Source organism: Beta vulgaris, chromosome 1 (assembly GCF_026745355.1).
Source record: "Beta vulgaris subsp. vulgaris cultivar EL10 chromosome 1, EL10.2, whole genome shotgun sequence".
In the NCBI taxonomy this organism is placed as follows: Eukaryota; Viridiplantae; Streptophyta; class Magnoliopsida; order Caryophyllales; family Amaranthaceae; genus Beta; species Beta vulgaris.
The window spans coordinates 20,945,377-20,969,859 of NC_079202.1; the positions used below are offsets into that span (position 1 = coordinate 20,945,377).

Sequence of the window (24,483 nt, forward strand, 5' to 3'; positions counted from 1 at the left end):
GAGACATGAGTCTCTTCTCCAGGCCGAGCGGATTACCCCTTGGGTGGATGTCGCTCGTCTTCTCCTTGTCTAGATCTCTACCTGTCATGCTGGCTGGGTTCCCTTACTTCAGATCATTGTCAGCTAGGCTGACCATAGCTAAGCGAGGGTTGTGTTCTTCCCTTTGGGAGAGTACCAAAGCTTGTTCCTTAAGGAAGAAGCTAAGTAGCTATTAGGGTTATATCTGCTGCAAGCAAGGGTTGAGGGTCGGCTTGTTGCAACTATTGTGAGGGGGTAGGCTGATCACCATTGGATTGCTCTTCGTTAAGATCGATGGTCAGGACTGTGGGAGTTCGATAGGGTGGAGAAGGTACCCGTTCAGACATCCGATGGTGGGAGGGCGAGGGTGCACGTTCGGATCTTTGGGCCTGTGCTGAAGGTTGTCTGTTGCGAGTGCTCTTGGTTGGGGCCATTGCTGAGTAACAATGAGGTAAATCTTACTGAGTGGGGGCGAAGTAACTTTGTCTATAACTTCCCCACATACGGCGCCAAACTGCATATGTCTAGAAATTAAAGATGGTTGAAGTGTCCTGAGTAGGAGTGAGCCCCAAGAATGTTCGCCTGAATTGATCCCCCGTATGCGGGAAACCTGAAAGACAAGGTTAGACTACCGCGGGGAGTTGTTCAAGGATCTTTAATCCGACGCTCTAGTCAATTGAGGTAGAGAGAGATGATCTAATTTGTTAGGTGAGAATTCAATAATATTCATTGATGAGACAGTTGGTATTTGTAGCACTGCGAATTCTTAGAAAGGTAACATTTCATGGGATGGACTTTCCGGGGATCAATGGCTAAACTACCTTTTCAGGCAATTGGCTTGTCCAGCCCCATCTGGGGATCCCTAGACAGCCTGGAGCTAGTTCAACTCCCTTGTGGGACCCACTGTACCACCTATCTGGTAATTCCTGATGACGTGACATAAGTATTGGGCGGGCCATTTTATTGAGCCCAAACACCCCCTTATAGTATTGATTTCTTTGATCCGTAACGTTAGGTTGGCCTCCTGATTAGGATGATGCTCCTATATTTTTCTCCTTTGAAAAAAGAATACCTTTCCCAAAAATGCTTAGCTTCTTCATCACTGTGACACTTCTTCAAAATCCAATTGAACAACTTACTAAAATTTGGAGCTTCAAGCAGGCGAGGTATATGTTTTCTAGAATTAACAATAATGTGGCACACAAATTTTGTTCTTTATCCAAGTATAGGATAACCAAGCAAGTTTGGTGATTTTGTCGATATGATAAGCCACTCAAATACATTATTACATTATAGCAGTATTCTACCACAAATAAGATATTCCTGAAGTGGGCCAATTTTTAATGCTTACCACAAAGAATTCTGGCAACAAACTAAGAATATGATATCATATCCTAGAGAAAAGAGGCAGTTAAAGGAAGTACAAGAACAACTATTTTCGCGACCGTTTGGAGACAGTGGAGTAGTAAGTGGTGGAATGATGACAGCTGCTTCATCAGCAACGGCGAACACCACCGCGGTGTCGTTCCTTCAACGACACACTCCTTCCTCTTCCTTCCCCTTCATTTCTCGTATTCTACTGACTTTGCAAAACTAATGATATAGTAAATTCATTGAAGCATTGAAGCCCGCTCTTTCTCTTGTCTGATATATTTGCATTTGAATGCCATTTTTACAGGTAGTCTAAGTTTTATTACTCGAAAGCAGCCTGTTGTGTCCTGCTGTCTCCCAACGACACAACAAAGTGCAGCAGCAGAATATGAAGTTGTAAGCACAAGCTCTGGAAGAAGAGAAGCAATGCTTCATATTGCCTTCTCGGCTGCTTTTCAAGTTGCAAATGTCATGGCTGTTTCTTCACCTGCTCTAGCACTTGCTGGTGGGCAAAAAAGAGATCTATTTGACAACTTAAATTCAATATTTTCATAACATGTAGGACAGTAGGAGTCTCTATACTGTTTCTAAGTATTGCAATTTGGGCTATTTCAGAAGTTCCTGCAGAATTTCGCGTCTACTCTGATGACGCTAACAAGTACAAAATATCTATCCCTCAAGGTAAACTCAGGCATCCAACATTTGACGCATCTACTGTATGCCTGGGAGTATACTTGCCTGGGCAGCATTGTATTATCAGGGCATACCATTGAATTTATGAGAAAATCAGAATATCATGCTAGCAGCATATAACCAAACAGATTGTCAAATATTAATAGGTCATTATACTAATAATAAGGGTTACCTATTTACCATAAAGATTGGCAAGTTGGAGCTGGGGAAACTGATGGAATCAAATCCATAACAGCATTTTACCCTGAAGAAGCTTCTACTTCAAATGGTAGATTTCTGCTTGCAACTCTTTGATCAATTACATAACGGAACAAGTGTGAAAAAAAATTCTAAATTTCCTGATGAAACATTTTCGTAGTGAGTGTGGTAATCACAGGAATTGGTCCAGATTTCACCAAATTAGAATCATTTGGCAAGGTTGATGCTTTTGCAGAAAGTCTGGTAATTACCATTTACACACATTTAATCATCTTTCTTCGATTAAATCACTGCTATGATGATCTCCATCTTCCTTAATATAGGCCTGTAGCTATCTGTCCTTGAGTTCTTCTGCCAAGTATATCTGACAATCTCACAAATGATCAGGTCACAGGATTGGATAGAAGTTGGCAGAGGCCTCCTGGGGTTGCAGCAAAACTGATCGATAGTAAAGCTTCGAATGGTAATTTTATCCCTTCTAGAACCTTTTTAAATAAATAATATAGGATCTTTCCAAGAGGTACATGTGCAACAGCCTGATGATGGTATTAGCAAAAGAGTAAGATGAAATGTCTGCGGTCATTAAACTCTGTTCTCATTTCCAACTGGTCAGGACTCTATTATATCGAGTACACACTCCAGAAACCTGGAGAAAGTCGAAGGCACATCTACTCCGCAATTGGAATGGCAAATAATGGCTGGTATAACAGGCTCTACACAGTTACTGGACAGGTGAACTTCGCTTCACTGTGCATTGCTCATCTAAAGAATTGCAATAATTGTCAAACTATCCGTTATTATCATTTTGTGAAAATCTGAAAATGGAAAGTAGAAAAAGTATTCCCAGTTTTTTGTTGTCAGTTATACACATGTAATCATGATTAGTGTGTGACTTATTTAATCTTAAACCAAAAACCAAACAAGCCCTGAATTAGGACACTGACATTCTTTTTGGTTTTGTAAATATTGCAGTTTGTGGAAGACGAGTCTAACAAATTTGAATCCGAGATTCAAAAGGTATGCGAAACGAAACTCTAGTGAAACCTATTAACCTTTGTTCAGCCATCCTTTTTCTGAACAAGTGTCTTACCTATTAAAATCTTGTGGTTCAATCTTCTTCACAGGCTGTCAGATCATTTAGATTAGGCTGACTGGGGAGAGAAGGCCAGAGCTGTGCACGATACAAATATCTTCTTATAGGCATCCTTTCTCTTTCATTAATCTTATACTTGAACCATTTGTTAGAACATTACTCAACAGTTGGTGCTCCAAAATTTTGCTGCTCATACAGACAAGAACAATCACCCCGTTTCCAGAGTTATTTTTGCTCAAGCTTTTGATTGTGCTTGAATTTTAAGGCAATTCTTCAACTCAATGTTTGCAAAAAGTATACATACAGCATCATACACGTTTCCCGTCTAAAAATTATATTTACGCTAATGCTATGATACAACAGTTTTCTTTGCTGTTGACAAACAATAATACTTCCCTAATAATTAAAAGAACATACAGTAATAAAATTTAGCTCCACAGATTTTCAAGAAGTTGAGCACAATAACTAAACCTAATCTACAGAACTAAATTAAGGCAATTCTGTACTGACAATTTCCTCTGTAACATTTTCGGCAGATTTGGGCTCAGCAGTCTTGTTAAATAAAAGAGTGAGCTTATCTAGGAAAAGTTGGTGCTTCATTTGATGGAACTGATGCCATTCCCTTTCCAATTGCAAATCCATTTCTCCATAACGATCAATCTTATCTAAGATCTCTTTCATCTGTAAAGCAACCCAATAACAATCACGTCATTCACTGAGGAAAAAGGTTTTTAAAAAGGTCAACGCCCATATAATAACCAACCTTAACCTCGATAATGTTTGATATCGAGTTTAAAAACTTGTCCTCTTCCTGCTTAAGCAGGGACTCTGCCTTTAAACGAGCTTCTTCTGGCGTACAAGTGATGGAACCACCACTGGGTTCAAGAGCAGAATCTGGATCACAAATATGTGAACTACACATTATTACAGCGGAGACCAACAACATAATCACCTTCCATCAATTAGAATCAGAAGCACACAGAAAATGAAAAATATGCCTCAACAAACTGTTTGTTACTAGTGATCCCAAAGAAGCATTTAAATGTGATCCCAAAGAAGCATTTAAATCACTAACACATTAGTTCTTATAACTGATGTTATTAATGAAGGGTAAATGCTTACACATACTTGCACTATGATTATATACTTATATGAGCCTGCCAATATCAAACATTAGCAACAATGATCAAAAGAAAATTCAGAACAATTACGTGGAATTGACAGCACATGCAGGTGCGTGAATAACAGCATTAAAACAGAGGGCATGCTTGGATTAGGGGTAAGGTAAGGAGGTAATAAAAGAAAAGTATAGATTGAAGGTGGATGAAGGTCAGAAGGTGGTGATAGACGCGACAAGGTAGTGATACAAGGAGGGGGGGATTATTACCCTCATTTTGGGGGTATAGTTACCCAACGTCCCCCTAGGGGGATCTATTACCCCCAAAATGAAGGTAATAATTTCCCCTTCTCTGGGTTCCTTCTTACATTATCCACATCTGCTCTTTTGCCACCACGTAAAGCCACCTAACTCACCTTCAGTCTCTTTTAAATCATCCACATTGACCCCTTCATGCATTACCTGGAACCCAAGCATGCCATGAAGATTCACAGCAAGGATAAATATAAGTAAGCACTGCATCACTATCAATATGCAGGGCGGAATAAACAGGTGTTTAAGCAAGAATATCTGCTTCAGACCCAGAAGGCGTGAACCCTATTCACAATACCTACTGGGAAGACTGGGTCAATGTACTACTCAGTTAACAATCCTGGCCCAATATGAAGATTAGTAAATAACAGCTCCAAAAGGATAACAATGAAATTATTACCATATACAATAAGCTATCACACATTCACACCTAGTATTTTCACCACTTCAACCAAGTCATAATAGAAATTTGCAGTACCTGTGATGCTTACTAAAATATGCAATGAGGCAACATTAGCTTAATATAGTATTCTGAACCTTCAAGTCCACAACTCTAAGGTTGACAAAAAGTAGAGAAGCAAAAGGTGACAATACCTTGCATTTTCGCCGAGTGAGCTTGCAACTGACCACTGCCTCTACTTGTTAGACGATCCGCATCATGCAGAGTTGCCACTGCTGCTCGAGCAGCAGCTTCTGAAACCTCAACACCAGCCAAAGCTGACAAAAATGCAGCCTGAAACATTCAAAACGAGTAAAGTTTACCAATTTTAACATGAGAATAGAAAAATGACTTGGATTAAAAAGATGGTTCAAAGCTCATCATTTCCTGTAAATTCTTCAAGGTGCTTAAACTTAACAGAACACTGTATAACTAACTAAAAGATCAGCCACAATAGCTATTGATACCTGAGCCATAATTGGGTTGCTCGCATCAGCAAGCGGTGTAAGATGCATTTTCTTTGCAGTGGGCTCCGTTCCAGATTCAGCAGTCACTTGGTTCTTACTTGACATACTATCTTCCTCTACCACATCTGCAGGCCCCACAAATTGCTCCCCAAAGGGAAGCTTGATAAAACGACCAACACACTCTTTCTCATTTCTACCACTAACATGCTCAGCCACACGCTTCCAGTCATCGCCATAATGCATAACGGCTTCCAGAAGATGCAAAGTTTCTTTGTCAGTCCAGTCTGTTTTAGATGGTTCACTAATCTCAACCCGTCTGAATTCTGAAGAATTAACACCAACCTGATAATTTTTACGAACATAGCACCTAGCACAGAGCACCAGGTCATGCTGCCCACAAAAATATACATATATATGTCTCAGTTCATAAACAAGTAGCTGACGATGTCAGATATAAATAATTACGACCATAGAATGCTAAAAAGAGCTACGAAGACCCAACAAAAACCGAAAGGCTCTTTTGATGGTTAAAAGCAAGACCCAAGAGAGGACTATTGTTGGCGTTACTAGAATATACTTAATCTGTTCTTTTCTAATTGCAATAAGGGGGATAGAGAGATCCCACATGCAAAAATGAAAATGTTGCAATTATTTTGAAGCTTCATAGAAAGGAAAGAAGTTGCAATTAAAAGAGAACAATACAGGCTTAGAGCTTAAATTTACTACATTATATCCAACATATAGGTAAACCATAGCCAAGCATGCAACCCCATTTTGTAAATACTTAGAAAACAACCATACCACCATAATTTCAAGGCTTCCCTTCCCCAACCAAGACAAACTGTTTCCACCTCCAACAGCCCTCCCCCATGGGCCCCATCCCCTCCCTTTGCATCACAACAAGCCCATTCCAGCTTTCATATCCATGTCAACTCTCATGTATCAACCTTATTATCTAAAATTAGATTGCGACCACCATCGAAAGAAGCTCATCTCTGCCCAAAGCCAATCAAGAATTCAAACTTCTTACCGTCTTTGAGAGGCTGTATGTAAGGCTTCCACAGCCACTTCTTAGACCTTTTGGAAGAAGCAGGCAAGTTTATTTGTGATGCAGGAATTAATTGAGTGGACATGGCAGAACCAGAACCGAAAATGCAAGTGCAAACTGTTGACATTAGAAGTTAGTTACACTCATCCACTAGGAATCTATCGAGGATTTTGCGTACTGGATTAGGGTTTTTTGCGAAGGGTGTTTGAGACAAGTACAACAGCTTCTACACCACTAATTCACAAGCACAAACAGGTAACTAAAGGAGACCAATGCTGCGCCCAGTTTTGGAGGTGAACTCAGAAGGACATACACCCTAGGCCCATTATTCTGGAATTCAGTCCTTTCTTTACACTAGTAACAGAGGTTGGTCGTCTCAACCTCAAGCTTTCTTGGTTAGAGTCTGAATATAACATTCAATTGTTTCATCTTACTCTAACCACCCCTACCGACCACACTACAAAAGAGTAGAAGGCACAGGAAAGCACAATTTTCATTTTCTTCTATGTTCACTTTGCTTATGCTGATGACATAGAAAAAACTAATAGCACACATCCTTCTAATTTCTTTTAGTTTCAGTTTATTAGTCTTAAGTTTAGAAACCATAGTAAATTTTAAGTCTATGATAAAACCAACAAATTGCATATATAATACTTTTCAGCAATGACCCAATACCAGATGTATTGTCATGAATTCAAAATCAAAGGGGATAAGAATGGCGATATGAATGAAATCTAGGTAGCTTGACAATGAGGAATTTTAGATCAAATGATACATTATAGAACTTTGAATATTTGACCAAGATGGAAGGGTTTAAGTCCAAGCTCCGGTAATCCCAGAGAACAAGCAAGTTGCACAAAACATAGCATTTTTATGACGGAAGGAATGTTTCTGAAAACCACATAAAAGCCTAAGTTAATCACAAACCATATATTCGTTCAAAAAAAATAAATCACAAACCATATATAACCAAACACGCTGATAAACCGAGTTCTAACATCCAATTGTGCCTTCCCTAAACCCTATAACAAAGTATAATCCTGGCTCACACACAATAGTGAATGTCCTTAAAAGGAGTTGCACAATTGCAGTTTCAAGCCTCAAATTTCACAAACTAATTCAGCAACATAATCTTCATATAAACATTCACAAATGATAATCAATACAGCAGTTTTCCATAATATTAATACTTATAACTTATTCTAGTCCTACCCAACACATCCTGTGGTCTTTTTAAATTGCAACTTTTCCCTTATTCAGAAGTTTCACACTAATTACAACGGCTCATTATTTGATAATAACTTCTCTCTATCGATAGGATGAAGCATTTGATTTCCACAATTGCATTTGATACCATGTAAAATTTCAAACCCACCAACAAAAATTGCGAATTAAACCAAAACATAAAAGAAAGCATTATACCTTATCACAAACAAAGCAGGCAATGGTGCAAGCACCTTTGCAACCACTGCACACCTTATTTGATTTCCTCACACTCGAACCTACGGCAACCGCCGCTGCAGCCACCATCCCTTCTGCAGCAGCAGGAGAGGGAACCGCAGCAGAAACCGCAGCCGCATTCGACTTGGCAGAATTATCTTTATCCTTCTCCTCCCACTTAAAAGGCGGCTTACCGGAAGGCGGAGAATAATTAATAAGCCCCCACGTGTCAAGGAAGTCAAACACCCGGCGAATGGAGCCCACATCTCCGACCAAAGTCCTCCTAACCTCAGTAAACGTGAGCTTCTTACCAGGGTTACACCTAAACTTGCTGATAATAGCATTCCTGTAATATTTGTAAACACTAGGGTTCTTTGATGGAGACTTACCCTCGAAGAACTCCTGCACATGCCGCACCTCACACTCGTTTATCTCGTTCCATCTGAACCAACCTGAAATTTATAATTTTTGGGTTAAATGGTATAGATTCATTTAAGCAAAAAAAAAAAAAAAAAAAAAAAAAAAAAAAAAAAAGAAGAAAATTAGGGAGGAGAGAGAAAGAGTTACTGGAGTAGGTGGGGACAGTGACGAAATCGGGTGGTTCGGGAGCGGGTTTCTTGGAATCGGGCGGTGGAGGAGTTACGTCAGGCTTCAAAGGAGGCGTAGAATGGACGGTGGTGATGGGTGGTGGAACCGCCGTGAGAGGTGGCTCTGGAGGTTGTTGATTTTGAGGTTGGGTAGTTAAGTCTGAAGACATTGGAATTCAATAATTTCTTCCGACGGTACTGAGAGTGGAAATTTGAGTCTTTCAGGCTGTCAGCCGGCCTTTGCTTCTTTCGGTGTTTCGGGGTTCGTCAATTTGTCTCTCTTTTGGCTTTTATTTTCCATTAATTTTTCAAAAGGAGAAAATTAGGTGATCGTTTGGTATTTTGGTTTATATGGAAATTGTCATAAAATTTTAATTTATAGGAAAATAATTACTTAATGAAATTCATAGAAATTAGGTAAATTAGTTTTGAAGCATGTGTACACGGGTTCCTGTTAAAATTACTTTTTTATAAATTTTTTGTTAACATTGTTGATTTTGTGTTGTTATAAAATGAGATTTTTCAACACCATTTTATTTACATACTTCATCTGTTCTTTTTCTATAACAATAATTATTATTTTGGATAGTTTTATCTATTTGGACCCCTCTACTTTTAGAAAAAAAAAAAAACAACTCTAATTGACAATATTGTTTTTACTTTATGTTAATAAATCATCATTAATTACTCATCAAATTGCCTCATAAAGTTGGGTTTACTTTATTAAGAATATACTTATCTCCTACACTTGTTAATTGAAGGGGTACTTCTTGCTAAACTACCTATTTTTTCATTTCCTTAAAAATCATGCTCAAACCCATTGTTTCAGTAGAAAAAGAACAGATAAAATATTTGTCATTATACACTTATTTCTAGATTGTTTATTGCGATATATGAATTTTATATTTTTTTAATATTAAACTAAATATTGCAGGTAAGTCTATTATTAAATATTATCCCGATGATTGGTATGACTAACATAATTAACACAATGTTAACATGAAAAACACCCCAATGATACTTGAAGAAAGTGGAGGAACTTATTTAATAGATGCATGACAGAAAAATTACAGAAAACATGAGTGTGAGTCACAACTTGAACTTTTAATGGCAAATAAACAGTACCACATATAGAATAGAAGATGGGAAAGGGAAAAAAATATCATAATGACAGTATTTTAAATATAATTAATTAAATATAAAAGTAACCTCTACTAATAATCGAAAATATTGTTTAAGAGAAAAATATACCTCTTCATCCATCATGACCATATCAAGACTTATCAAACTATCCCCTTTTTTATGATCCGTGACCTCAAATAGTCTAGAAACGCGAACCTTGATTTTCCAATTAGTTTAGTAGAATCAAGTTTATGGAGAAAAGAATAAGATCTGACATAGAGATATATGGGAACAAACAAACATGAATTATGTATACAATAAATATTCTATAAATAAAATAATTAGTTAATTGCATAATACCTTTGCAATATCGTTGACAAACTTTCATCTGATTCATGTAATGCAACCATGGTATGCTGTAGGTTTAAAATTACAAATATATATTTTTATCTTTATATAACTCAATTTTTAAAATTATAATTTTCAAAAATATAATTGATATTGTCTCATATATAATACGCTATTTTTATAGTTATTTTTACATGTAATTAAAATAAAGAATAAATAATACGTTATTTTTCATCCAAATAAATAAATTTTCATAAGTTGTAAAACTATATTGTATATGAAACTTATTTCAAAACATATTTCGAGCACTCTCCAATGGTGAAAAAAAATTATAATATTGCGAATTTGTAACAAAAGTTATATTCAATTTATATAGTATAATAATTTAGGTTGTTTATTTAAAATAATAATATCATGTTCACTTATTCAAAACACCTTATATGTATTTATATCTATACTTATCCGTCGTTCGTGGTCGTCGGTGGTCATCCCATCTCTTTTCTCCTTTAAATTATTATATATATGATCAGTGTCCATTTTACATACATTTTACCCTCTTTTAGTACCTATTTTGAGTCCACGTTGTACGATTTTCATTGTTTATTAGCAAAAAGTATAATTTGCTAGGGAGTGGGTATTTATTATAAAATTTGGGACATTGCATATTATTTCCTATTTTATGTATCGAATGAAATTGTTAAAGCATAATCACTTTTATTCTTGTTGCTTATATAGGTACAACTACAAAGTATCAAAGCTTAAGTAGTACAAATTATACAAGGTAGGAAAAGAAAAAGAAGAAGAAAAGAAAAGAAAGTCTTATCTAAGACTCGCGTGAAGTCAAGCAAGAGGAGAAAAAGAAAATGGGCCAAAACCCATCATCAAACATAGTCACGCATAAGGATGGCAATTGGGCGGGGCGGGTGCGAATGATGGTACCCCCACACCCGTACCCGCATTAAATTCTCATCCCTATCCCTGCCCTACCACCCATTGCGGGGGAAGATTCCATCTTCATCCCCGCCCCACCACCCATTGCGGGGGGGAAATTCTAGACCCACCCCTGCCCCACCCCCGCACCCGCGTCATACCCACTTCATCCCCGCAAAAAATCCACCAATAAAATCTGCCATAAGCCCATTATAGTTGTCTACTTCACAAAATCACAATATAATATAGTAAAAGAAAAGTTAAAATACATTAACAAAGGCAAATGTTTTATTACTCAAAAGTGTCTTCAAATACATTAGTAATATATGTATATAAATAGAATTTTAATAATAGCTATGCGGGGCGGGGCGGGGCGGGCGGGGATGGGGCGGGGCGGGCGGGGAGGGGCGGGTATAACATAAAATCCACACCCGCTCCACAACCCATTGCGGGTACAACTTTAATCCCCATCCCCGCCCCATCCCCGCTAAACCTAGACCCATCCCCGTCCCAATTGGGCGGGGATGGGGCGGGTCTCCTACTTAACCCTCCCCACTGCCATCCCTAGTCACGCAGCAAAACAAACGGTGGAAAAAAGAAAAGAAAACCAAAGACTAAAAAGTGAGGAGGCAACAAAGAGAGGAGTCGAGAGATTCACAACAACACAGGCGACGAAGAACAACAGATAGAGAGAGAGCACGAGATTGGAGACGCCAGACGAAGAAGATGCGCGGTCGCCGGATTCATCTATACGGAGTTTTCTTTCTCTACTCTTGATTTATGCTATTAGATACTAGTTTTACTATGTCAATTATGAGATTTTCGTTCTTAATTAGTTGTTTAATTTCAGATTAATTCAATGACTAGCTAAATTTCCTTTTTCTAGGATTAGATGTAGTCTTTTATTTTTTTGTCAATGAGTTGAATTAAGTTGTTTGGATTGATTTATTTGTATTGCAATATGCTAATCTTTTTTGTTTTCATATAATTGATTTGGCCAATTGATTACTCCCTCCGGTTTTTTTTTATTTGCTATTTACACAAGAATTTAGGAGATGTCATTTTCATTCTTTTTTAATGTATATTTTGACCCTTTTAGCATTAAATATGGTGGGAAAAGGGGAAAAAGTTGTACTTTTTGGTGGAAAAAGAGAAGAAATAAATATAATACTATTACTTTTTGGTGGGCCAAGCCTCCTAATAAGGAAATGTAGCAAATAAAAAAAAGCAACTCTTTTTGGAAAATGTAGCAAATAAAAAAAACGGAGGGAGTATATATTTAAGATATTGGATTATTAGCGGAAGTGAAAGTTCAATATTAGTTCATGGGATTATTAAACGTCAAGTAGTATAATTTTAGGAATAGTTATTGTAATACCCCATATTTTTAGTATTTATTTAAATAATAAAATATTTATTTTATATTTATTTTATAAAATAAATATTTTAAACAAAGGGTATTTTAGTATTTTTAATGTTTTTTTAATTATTTTGACGGAAATATGACACCAAAATTTGATTTGTTAAGCTTTTGGTATTAAATCCTAGTCAAAAAAATTCAGAAAACCAAAACAAAAAAAACAAAATTTTTTTTTGGGGGGGCCATATATATCTACGGGATTCGTGGTTGATTGGAGGAAGTTTTGTTTTCCTATAACTTCCAAATTTATGATGGAGGTTACAAAACTTGGTTTAATCTCCTAATTTATGGTGAAGGTTACAAACTCTTTAATTTTGGAAATTAGATACTACCTATTCTACTCCTATAAATACCCCATACCTTAAGCCATCTTTTTCACACAAAAACTTTGAAGAATTCATACTCTCTTACTTCAAAGTTCTTCTTTCTCTTCCTATCTGTTCTAGTTTTATATTTCTTATTCAAGTTTCAATTTTCTTTGATTTAAGAATAATATTTTTATATTTCTTACTCAAAAATATTATGCTCATGATAGGTCATTCATGTTTAAATTCATGATTAAGTTCGTGTGGTAAATTGCTTATTGGTTGGTTATGAGAAAACTCAAGTATAAGAATAAGTGAAGATACTAGTATACTTTTGTGCAAGATCAAGGTACGTTATGTAGCTAGATCTTATGAAATATGATTTCATGTGATAAAGTTGTTTATTGATTTAATGGTTGGATTGGTTTAGAAATTTGGTTTGAAAAAGTTACAATATTTTATTATTCAATCTTGGAATTGAAAAGAAGGAATGCTTTTATCAATCATTTTTATATAGAAGTTTTGTTATCCTTTTTGGAAAATTAAATTATTTTTACAAGGAAAGGTTGATTGGTTTTTATGAACTTTGAATGTTCAAAAAGTTGTTTATGAGGAAAGGAGGTTTATTCATGACTTACAAGTCATATTATTATTATTTCCGCTTGATTAATATCAAGAGATTCAAAGTCCACTTGTTGGCAATTATAGTTACCCCTTGATATAGCTCCGTGATGGGATGACTAGCTTGGGGGGTGTGCACACTTAGCAAAATAGAAGGGGAGATAAGAATAGGAATTGTTTTCAGGATTATTTTTAAGGAAAAATTGACAAAGATAAGCCAACCTTTGGCCCATCTTCCGCAAATAAGCCAACCTTTTGAAATTCCAGAGATAAGCTAACCTTTGCATCATTTTAGCCAAATTTAGGTCAGATGACTTGTGACCGGTTGTATAGGTTATAATTTTGTTTTATTTCTTTAATTTTCACTTTATTCTCATTTTTTACTCTTTATTTTTCTCTCTCCTCTCATTCAATCTTCTGCTTCCTCTCTCCTCTTTCCCTCTTTCCTCCTCACCTACTGGACCTCCACCCACCGGATCACCACCCATCGGATGTCCACTTCCACAACGGACCTCCTTTCTCTCTCCCTTCGATCTCCTTTCTCTCTCTCTCCTTCGAAATCTGCTTACATTGGTTTAGAGGGGGTGGTGTTTGGTTCGGGATGGGGGTTTCATGGCAGGGGTTTCGGGTGGTTTCACGACAGGGGTTTTGGGTAATTAGATGGTCGGGTTGTTTCGGGGTTTTGGGTGGTTTCACGGGTGGGGTTGTGGGTGGTTGTGTTGGGGGTAGTTTCTGGGTTTTGTGGCTGGGTTAAGGCACACCTGGGCTTAGGGTGATGGTATGGCTGGGTTCGGTGGTTTGTAGTGGTGGTGGGGCTCGGTTCAGTGGGTTTGTGATGGTGTCGGGATCAATGGGTTTGTGGTGGTGTCGGATTTGTGGTGTCGGGTTCAGTGGTTTGTGGTCATGTCAGGGTTGGTTAGGGGGTTTTGGGTTTGGTGAGGTGGGGTGGGGTGTTTGGTTGTGGGTGGGTTTGTGGATGGGTGTGGATGGTCTAGGGGGTGTTTATTGGGTTCAGTGGTGGGGTTGATTCGGTGGTGGGTTCGTGGATTTTGAGTGATGGTGGCTGGTTGTGCGATGGATGGGGTTGGGGCAGTGGTGTGGTGTGGCAGTTGGGGTGGTGGTGTGGCAATTGGGGTGGCGGTTAGGGTGGCAGCTGTGGTGGCGGCTAGTGTGGGGTGGCAGTTATGGTGGTGTTCATGGTGAATATGTGTAGAGGGGGTGGTTAAGGTTTTTATTTATTTTTTTAAGTATTAATTATTAATCAAATTAGGTGTAAAATACTGATTAAGTAGTGATTATAATTAAATTAGGTTTAATTATAATTAAGATTAATAAAATAATGATTAAATAGCGATTAACTTGTTGTAACCTGTGTTAGCAGGTGAATGAAAAGCTCTAACCTAAATTTGGCTAAAATGATGTAAAGGTTAGCTTATTTCTGGAATTTCTAAATGTTGGCTTATTTGTGGAAGATGGGCCAAAGGTTGGCTTATTTTTGTCAATTTTTCCTATTTTCAATCCAAGTTGTTTGGAAATAGTTTATTCTTGAATTACTATTCAAGTGTTTGGAAAGAGTTTGTTCTTGAATTACTATTCAACTGTTTGGAAAGAGTTCATTGTTAAAATGTTATTCTTGAATTATTATTAAGTGTTTGAAAATAGTTTATTCTTAAAGAGTTATTCTTGAATTATTGGTGATGGAGTTTTCGAAATGAAAAATTGTTACGAAGTAACAAATGTGTTACTTATCTAGTACATTTCATACGCAATTTTATACGGACGCGTATTTCCTTTTTCCTATTTGGCTTTGCGCTGTTTACCTTTTTGGTAAGCAGTTTTGCAGGTGAATTTTGGATGTGCATGGGAGCATACTAGGAAGGGGATCTTCACCTAGATTAGGGTTTTTATTTATATTGAGTTTTGAGACAATATTTACTTTTATCAATAAAGATGTATTATTAATTTTGTTTAAAGTCTTCCGCTGCAAGTTATTTTGGTTAGTTAGTAGTTGGTTGCCAAAAGCGTGTTAGTCACGTGGCGGTAATACTCCTAAATTAGTCAAATATTATTTACTAAATTATATATTTAAAAAGTGAGTAATTTGGGGGTGTTACAGTTATACACTTGGGGTGATCTTTTATATGAATTTCTTGTTTGTAATGGGTTTATATTAATTGTTATGACCACAGAAGTAGGCGTAAGATTAGTATAAATACACGTTTTCCACCTTGGAAGAGGAGATAATATATCATAGGAAATTCGATCATTGCAATACAATAGCTTTTAATCCGACAACTAGTTTAATTTTCATTGTAGAAGGTAATTGGCGAATTCTAAGTCCTAGAACCATTTCTTATACTTGATTTATACCTATTGTCTAACGGCTTTAGAGTTACAATTAGTATAGTTCTTATTTTATTAGTCTAGTTTATCACCACCAATCACTATTTCCGGATCGTCTAGATAATATTAGTGTCTCTTAATTTGGTAGTTGATTATACCTCCTTGTGGGAAACGATATCTTGCTTACCCTATATTTACTTTAATTGACCCGTACACTTGCGGTGTTTTAAGGTACTTTTAGGACCGACCAATATAATATAATTTCTCCGTTATTACTTAATATTGTATAATTTGATTTTTTACTATATTAAGTTATAATTAATTAAATTGTAATTAGAGGGTACCCGTACACGTACTAACCGTTCTTTGGTTTCTTTTGATCCTGATTGAAAGAATAGCTCGTGCACTAAGGAAACAGAAGAGGTTGGAGCAAATACAAAAGCTGCCAAATTTTGATTTGGCTTCAACCAACCTCAACAAGGATGGAATCAACCTCAACAAGGGTACAACCAAGCTCAGAACCAAGGGTATGCGCAAGGGTATAACCAAACTATAACCAAGGTGGTTCATCCTCAAAAGGGTCAAACACTTACCAAGCTCCACATCAAAGGACCAATACCCAAAAACCTCCCTCTAATCCTCCATTCCCCAAACAAAATCCCGAACCCATACCATCTCCCGATCCAACCTCCCTCCAAATTCTCCAACAACTCCAACATGAACCAAATTCTCCAAAACCATGAGCAAAGGTTTCAAGAGCTACAAGCCCATAACAAAATGGTTGAAACCCAAATCACCCAAGTAGCCGAGAAGAAACCTTTAACCCCCACAAATCAACTTCCGGGCCAACTCATCCCTAACCCCAACCTCCATCAAGCCAAAGCCATTCATTTGAGGTCGGAAACAAGCTATGAGGGTCCTAAGATGCCTAATGGGGAGTTAGAGAAGGATGAAGAATTTGAGGTTGTTGAGAAGGAGGACGAAGCTGAGGAAACTGAGAAAGAAGAAGTTGTGGAAAAAGATGAGCCAGAAGTCCAAGTTGGTGACAAAACTCCATTGCAATTACCTCCACCAACCAAGACCTATGTGCCTCCGGTTCCCTATCCTCAAAGGTTGGTAGAAAGAAAACAGAGTGACAAGTTCACAAAATTTCTCAACGTGATGAAGAGTTTGCAAATTAACATCCCGTTTCTTGAGGCTATGTCTCAAATGCCGGCTTATGCTAAGTTCTTGAAGGAGATTCTCTCCAACAAATGTAAACTTGAAGATGAGCTTATCTCCCTAACCCTACCAAGTGAGCGCTCTTGTGCAACGAACCATGCCCAAGAAGCAAAGATATTCCGGGAGTTTCATCTTGCCCGTGAAGATAGGTGATTTAGAGCATAAGGATGCACTGACCGACCTAGGAGCGAGTGTCAATTTGATGCCTCTATCTATTGCTAAGCACCTTAAATTTCCTCTTCATCCTATGCGCAAAACGATTCAATTGGCGGACCGCACTGTGAGAGTCCCCTATGGTGAGTTGGAGGATATACCGATTCAAGTTGGGCATGTGTTTGTACCATGTGATTTTGTGGTAATGGATATGGAATAAGATTTGGAGACTCCTCTTATTCTTGGAAGAGAAGCTCTAAAGACATTGGGTGCCATGATAAACTGCAAAAATGATACAATCACGACTGAGGTAGCTAATGATGTGTTTGGTTTTTAAATTGAAGAGACCTATGATGGAGAGAATTTGTCGGGTAAGTCTAGTGGAAGATGAGATAGAGGACGCCGAGAGTGTGGTTCATATTGGGGATGAGTTGTATGCTACTCTTACCGATGCCCCTAGCTTGGACATGGAAGAGGTCAACGAATTCTCCATGCTTCTTGACACTACCCTTGAGAAGACACAAAATGAAGTGTTTGAGGTTCTAGCTACATCATCCAATGACAAAGAGGAGCGTTCTAAGCCTCCTCCAAAGGTAGAATGCAAACCCCTTCCCTCCTCTCTCAAATATGTTTTTCTTGATGATGATGCATATATCTGTTATTGTCAATTTGAGTCTTGATGACATCTCTATATCCAAATTGATTGAAATACTACAAAAATATAAATATGTCATTGGGTATTCGATTAATGACCTTAAGGGGATAAGCCCTTCTCTTGTTATGCATCGTATTCATCTCATCGATAGTAATGCCTCCTCCATCAAGCATCAGAGAAGGCTTAATCCCAACCTCAAAGAGGTTGTGAAAAAGGAGATCATGAAACTGCGTGACGCGGGAATCATCTACGCTATCTCAGATAGCAAGTGGGTGAGCCCGATTCACGTGGTTCCAAAAAAGGGAGACATGACTATAGTTGAGAATGAGAAAGGAGAAACAATCTCCACTAGGACTGTCACTAGGTGGAGAGTTTGTATTGATCACAGGAAACTGAAACTGAACAAATCCACCTGCAAAGATCATTTCCCCCTCCCTTCATTGACCAAATGTTGGAGAGGCTTCTCGTCATTCACACTTTTGCTTTCTCGAGTTCCGGATTCTTTCAAATCCCCATTCATTCGGATGACCAAGAGAAAACCACCTTTACTTGTCCGTATGGGACATTCGCATATCGAAGGATGCCCTTTGGTTTGTGTAATGTCCCATCCACTTTTCAAAGGTGTATGACAGCAATTTTCTCTAACAGCTAGAAGATTCCATTGAGGTGTTCATGGACGACTTTATCGTTTGTGGTTCGTCTTTTGACACATGTCTGGTTAATCTTGAATGTGTGTTGAAGAGGTGTTAAGAGACGAACCTCGTCCTAAATTGGGAGAACTGTCACTTTATGGTCGAGAAGGCATTGTCCTTGGGCATAAAGTGTCGAAAAAGGGCATTGAAGTGGATCCGAAAGGTTTCGGTTATTGAGAAGCTTCCGCCATCGAACTCGGTGACGGGAATTCGTGCTTTCCTTGGACATACGGGTTTTTACCGGCGTTTCATCAAGGATTTTTCTCAAATAGCCAAACCATTGACGAAGCTACTCCAAAAAGATGTGGATTTTGAGTTTGATGAGTCTTGTGCTAAGGCTTTTGAAACTCTTAAAAGAGCCCATATTTCTGCCCCCGTTGTGCAAGCTCCAATATTTTGAACTAATGTGCGATGCTAGTGACTTTGCAGTGGGAGTTGTTCTTGGGCAACGAAAGGAAGGAAGGCTTCATGTGATAGCCTATGCAAGTAGGACTCTGGATGATGCTCAACGGAATTATGCAACTATGGAGAAGGAAATGTTGGCCATAGTCTTTGCATTTGACAAATTCCGATCTTACTTGACCTGTAATAAGGTTGTGGTGTATAGGGATCACTCTGCGGTCCGTTATTTGATAAGTAAGAAGGATGCCAAGCCTCGACTCATTAGGTGGGTGTTGCTTCTTCAAGAGTTCGATTTTGAGATGAAGAAGAAGAAGGGGACGAAGAATGTGGTAGCTGACCATCTTTCTCGCCTCCCTCTTGATGAGAAGCTCTTGGATCTGGATGAGATCCCTATTGAAGAAGATTTGAGAGAATAAGCACTATTGTCATTCTGAACTATGAAATTCCATGGTTCGCGGACTATGCAAATTATTTGGCTTGTGGGATTGAGCTTCATGGTTTTAATTTCCAACAAAGAAAGCGGTTTTTCAAAGAAGTTTCGAGGTTCTACTGGGATGACCCGCTCCTGTTTAAGAAGTGTGCTGATGGAGTGTTTAGGAGGTGTGTGCCCAATGATGAGATGACCTCGGTTTTAAATTATTGCCATACTTTGGCATGTGGAGGGCACGGTGGAGCAAGCAAAACTGTTGCTAAGGTGTTCCAGTGTGATATGTTTTGGCCGTCATTGCAAAAGGATGCTCGAAAATTTGTCTTGGGTTGCGATAGATGTCAAAGAAGTGGTGGCATCATAAAGAGACATGAGATGCCTCAACAAAACATTCTCGAGGTTGAGCCATTTGATGTTTGGGGAGTCGACTTCATGGGTCCATTCGTTCTTTCATGTGGCAATGTGTACATTCTTGTTGCGGTCGACTACGTGACAAAATGGGTTGAAGCCATTGTCTCCCCCACCAATGACCACAAAGTTGTGACCAGGCTCCTGAAAAGGATCATATTCCCTCGATTTGGAGTGCCCCGTGTGTTGATAAGTGATGACGATTCACACTTCGCCAAGAAGCAACTAGAAGCACTCTTGAAGAATTACGGGGTAAATCACAAAGTCGGACTTCCTTATCACCCCCAAACCTAAGGCCAAGTTGAAGTCTCAGATCGAGAAGTTAAGAACGTCCTTGAGAGAGTGGTCAATAAGACTAGAAAAGATTGATCTTTCAAGCTTGATGATGCTCTTTGGGCTCTTTGCACTGCTTTCAAAACACCTATAGGCACCACTACCTATCGCCTTGTTTATGGCAAAGCATGTCATTTGCCGGATGAACTAGAGCACAAAGCTTGGTGGGCAATTAAAGAGCTCAACATGGGTCTTCATTTGGCGGGTGACGCTCGAAAGGAAAGGTTAGTAGAGCTTCAAGAACTTCGATTTGACGCTTATGAGAGTTCGAGACTATACAAAGAACAACAAAGAAATGGCATGATCACTGGATTCAACAACGAGAATTACGGGTTGGAGATAAAGTCTTGTTGTTCAACTCAAGACTGAAACTCTTCCCCGGAAAGTTAAAGTCCAAGTGGTCGGGTCCCTTCTCAGTGTTGAAGACTACTCCCTATGGGGCTTATGAGGTTTTGGGTGAGAACGGTCCATTTTGGGTGAACGGTCAGAGATTGAAGCTCTATCATGATAATCATGTCGTGAGTTCGATTGGTTGTTCGATTCTTCGCTCACCCAAGCGACTTTCGTGAAGGACGTATCCTTTTCAGTCCAGCTAATGACTTAAAACAAGCGCTACACGGGAGGCAACCCGTTTCTTTTCTTCCCTTTCTTTTATTTCATTTTATTTTTCTTTTGATTGTTAGTTAGACTTTTTATTTATCAGCTAGCCATGACAGCTATATTGGGACATATGATTTTTTTGAAAGTTGAGAGAAAAGGAGTTATTTGGAAAAAGTAAGAGTGAGAAAACAGACGACTACGGTGCTCCCGGACCCCTTTGTGGTGCAAGTGCACCGCTCTAAAATTTTTCGAAAATTTAGAAGGGTGCGCCCGCACCTGTTTCAAAAAGTTTTCGAAAAAAAAAAAACAGGAGAGGTAGGTGCTCCCGCACTCAAGGTGCGCCCGAACCATTCTAAATTTTTTCGAAAATTTAGACTGGTGCGCCAGCACCGCTTAGAGGTGCGCTCGCACCAGTCTCCAAAATTTTCGAAAGGAAAAAATAAGAAGAGTTCGGTGCGCCCGCACCTCCTCTAGTTTTCTTTAACTTTTTAATTGCATGCTTGTTTTTCCTTTAATTTTTTATTATTCATGAAATTTGCTCCATTTTGTGCTTGATATTGTGATGAACAACTGAATTTCATGTTCTTTGTGCTAATTTCATGATATTCTGAATTTTGTGAAATACATTGCATGAATTGATAAGTGTTGTTGATTATTTTGCACATCTTGTGGTTGGTTTGGTGAATTAGTGTTGAAAAGCACTTTGTGAGTGGTGAAAATCTTAAATTAGCTATAATTCTTGCTTGTTAGCAACTTGGTTGCTATTGATTGTGGAATGGTTAGCTGGTAGATTTTAGGATTAGTTTTTCTTTCCTTTGATTTTTTTTTTTTGTGCTTCTTTGTGTGGAGAGTCAGTTTTGTGTTGTGTCGTTGAAACGGACCGTCACTTATCCTTCCCCTTTTGAAAAAACAAAACTTTTTTTTACCACCATGGGAAGAAGCAATGGCGAGGGATCATCCTCTCGGTCTAAGAGAGCTAAGACAGGGTCCTCCTCACAAGGACCCTCTTCCAGCTCTAATCCCCCCACCCCTTTATCCTCTGAAGTCCCAATGCGGCTCATAAGAAAATCTTCACGCGGCTTTCCGAGCGCACACTTCGTCCTGGCAAAGTTCTATGACTACATTACCTGCGTCAACCTTAACATCGAATCGATGATAAGGGAGATGGCAGATAATCTAGAGTTATCAAACTTCCTCACCGTCCGTGAACCTACTTATGATTAGCTTACTCTCGAATTCTTGAGTACGTTGAACATGAGCAGGGAGGCGGACACGAGTGTTCTAACTATTCAATGTCGTCTTTTTAATCAAGTTAGAACACTCTCTTTCGACGAATTCTGTGAAGCATTTGGGATGAATTCTAGTGCCCCTTGTGATGCCCCTTTAGGCACCATTTGGCAGGGGTACAACGAACAAGAATGGTGGGCTAAGATCACCAATGGCACGACTCCGTTTCGGACGAACTCGTCCAAAGCATCGGAGATCATCCATATCGCTCTCCATTACTTCCATAGGATGTTGGTTTATACCATCTTTCCTAAACAAGAAGTCGGGCAGTTGAGGAAGGAAGAGCTGTTGGTTCTTTGGTTGGCTACTGACGGGGCCCACCATAGAGTTCGAATTAATTTTGCCGCTCTCTTCCTTAATCGACTGCAGGAGATTCGGGGGGTACTACGGTATCTGGGGAGATCGTTTGTGGTAGAATGATCACCCAAATATCGTCTTACCTTGAGTTGGACGATGACCTGGCTCGCTTAGAAGCTAGCGTGCCTACTGCTGGTCAGTCCAACCAATTGGATAGTGCGAGTCTGCAGCAGATGAAATTTCTGCGCCATTACATGAAGCCAAATTGCATTAGGCTTGTAGGGGGCGACCTTATTGTTATATGAACACCGAGTTCATCTGGAACCCCCCCCCCCCGGTAATTGTGAAAACCTTTGGCAGATTCCCCCTTCCCATATCGCCCCTCAGGATGTCCCTGATCGGACTTTCATTCAGTCCACCCCTGTGGAGGGCATTCCACGAGCTCCGAGAGGTCCGAGGCCCGACCACCGCATTCCTGAGATGAGGTGGTTGAACCTTCCTCCTCTCAGTCTTTCGATATGGGCTCCGTCATGGCAGCCATAGCCCAAATGCAGGCCTCTCAGGAGGTCAATCACCGTGCGGATTCTGCTACCCTTGCCAGTATCCGCACCGACCTTAACCATGTGTTTAGGGTGGCTTGGCGCACTCACCTCGCCAATGTCCACTCCGGACATGAGCCTCCCTTCCTAACCATCCCCACTATCCTCCTTTCGACCCTCGAGAAGGGCCATTTGAGGAGTCTTCTTTCCGTCCTTATCCCCACTACTCGTCTTACTATCCTGATGGGTACTCCGGTGGGTATTTCCCTACTAATCCCCCTCCCAATGGGGGAGATGGTGGGAACTATTAGGAGCTTTTCATGACCCCCTTCCATCTCCCTCCTTTTGCAACTCCGAGCGCGGAGTTTCGCTTAAGCTTGGGGGCCTTGCACGTATGTCTATATATTTGGGAGTTTTTGGTCATCGGTGGTTAGCGATTTAGGGGTTTGTTTGGTTTTCGATGTCACTCGGTGATTGATCCTGCTGTTGGTTTTGACTTCCCCACCTTTGTTGACTTCTCTTTCACCTGTATAGCGTGTTCTTCATAGTTTGTTTTTGTAGTTTTGTTTTGCTTTGCATATATATATATATATATATATATATATATATATATATATATATATATATATATGTATGTATATATATATAAACACTTTCCTCTTTTGTTCTTTTCCTTTTCTTTTTTTTCTTTTTATTTTTCTACATTTAGGATAGCTTGGTTGCTTGCATGATTTGTGGCTAACTTTGTTCATAACTTGATTGAAAGACCTTCCCTACATTAGACTTGATGATTTTGGAAGCCCTGTTGTGATTTTAAGCGTCTCATGAGAACGGTAACTTTTGGTAGAGTCTCTTTGAAATTAGGCGAGTTGGATGAATGGATTGTCTTGCCCCTTGTGCGACGAATCCCAAAGGAGGGCCAAGAACCTCGTAACACTCATTCACAACCCTCACCATTGATTGCCTGACTTGTGACTTGCATTTTAGCTCCCCAAGATTGCATAAGACCGAGCCTTTAGAAGAATGATTTAGGGCGTTTCTTTTGCTAGAATAAGAGCTAAAAAGCCAAAAGCTTGTATATCGGCATAATTATCCGCTTCTCAACCCATATGAGCCTTTCTATCCTATTTTTGCTTAACCCTCATAATAAGTCATGGCCAAACTTTCCCCAAAGTGGAGTGCATGTCTAGTTTGTGTCGAGTTGAATTGTTTTGATAATGAGCTTGGTTGAAAGCGATTCAATATGCAAGTATGATTGCAAAAGCTAAAGAAAATCGCGAGAGAAAAGGCAAAAGAAATAAAAAAAAAAAAGGAAGCTCTTTGTGTTTCATTTGCATTTCATTTAAAATGAAAGAAAAAAAGAGCAAATTTATGAGAAAAGTGGCAAACATTCAAAAAGTGAACGGGTTCAAAAAGTGACAAAACTCAAACTGAAATCAAGGTTATGTGTGAAAAATTGAATGGAGATTGGTGTTAGGACTAGCTTGGGGTAATATTTACCCCTAGTTGCATTCCGCTTACCCTTTTTGCACCACATTCCTAAATTATAATCCACACCCCTAACCTAGCCCCGTTACAACCTTAACAAAGTCCCTTT

General features: G+C 38.9%; 2 protein-coding genes across 3 annotated transcripts; one reads left to right on the forward strand and one right to left on the reverse strand.

The window, feature by feature from the left end:
• The first annotated feature begins 1,363 nt into the window (after nt 1–1,363).
• Nucleotides 1,364–3,650, forward strand: LOC104900783 (psbP domain-containing protein 3, chloroplastic). 2 transcript variants are annotated; one of them, XM_010688311.4, is made up of 9 exons: nt 1,364–1,589; nt 1,697–1,894; nt 2,008–2,070; nt 2,270–2,350; nt 2,441–2,523; nt 2,668–2,743; nt 2,894–3,012; nt 3,253–3,297; nt 3,405–3,650. In XM_010688311.4, the coding sequence occupies exons 1-9, from the start codon at nt 1,400–1,402 to the stop codon at nt 3,429–3,431; spliced, it is 882 nt and encodes a 293-aa protein (XP_010686613.2). In that variant the 5' UTR covers nt 1,364–1,399; the 3' UTR covers nt 3,432–3,650. The 2 variants fall into 2 exon arrangements, with proteins under 2 accessions (XP_010686613.2, XP_010686605.2); XM_010688303.4 differs by having other exon boundaries at nt 1,370–1,589; nt 2,005–2,070.
• Nucleotide 3,651: 1 nt separating this feature from the next.
• LOC104900799 (SWI/SNF complex subunit SWI3B) lies at nt 3,652–9,132 on the reverse strand. The gene is made up of 6 exons (XM_010688323.4): nt 8,764–9,132; nt 8,179–8,648; nt 5,709–6,098; nt 5,397–5,535; nt 4,137–4,267; nt 3,652–4,054 (listed from the first exon to the last, which is right to left on the reverse strand). Exons 1-6 carry the CDS (start codon nt 8,951–8,953, stop codon nt 3,863–3,865), a joined length of 1,512 nt encoding a protein of 503 aa, XP_010686625.2. The 5' UTR covers nt 8,954–9,132; the 3' UTR covers nt 3,652–3,862.
• Between the last annotated feature and the right edge of the window lie 15,351 nt (nt 9,133–24,483).

Bases quoted from the DNA above. Each gene is read 5' to 3' on its own strand.
- LOC104900783 (XM_010688303.4), top strand. From the start codon at position 1,400: ATGATATCATATCCTAGAGAAAAGAGGCAGTTAAAGGAAGTACAAGAA. The intron at 2,071-2,269 runs GTAAACTCAGGC...TTTACCATAAAG, and splicing joins CAAAATATCTATCCCTCAAG to ATTGGCAAGTTGGAGCTGGG. The intron at 2,524-2,667 runs GTAATTACCATT...ACAAATGATCAG, and splicing joins ATGCTTTTGCAGAAAGTCTG to GTCACAGGATTGGATAGAAG.
- LOC104900799 (XM_010688323.4), bottom strand. From the start codon at position 8,953: ATGTCTTCAGACTTAACTACCCAACCTCAAAATCAACAACCTCCAGAG. The intron at 8,649-8,763 runs GTAACTCTTTCT...TATAAATTTCAG, and splicing joins CACTGTCCCCACCTACTCCA to GTTGGTTCAGATGGAACGAG. The intron at 5,536-5,708 runs GTATCAATAGCT...TGAATGTTTCAG, and splicing joins GCAACCCAATTATGGCTCAG to GCTGCATTTTTGTCAGCTTT.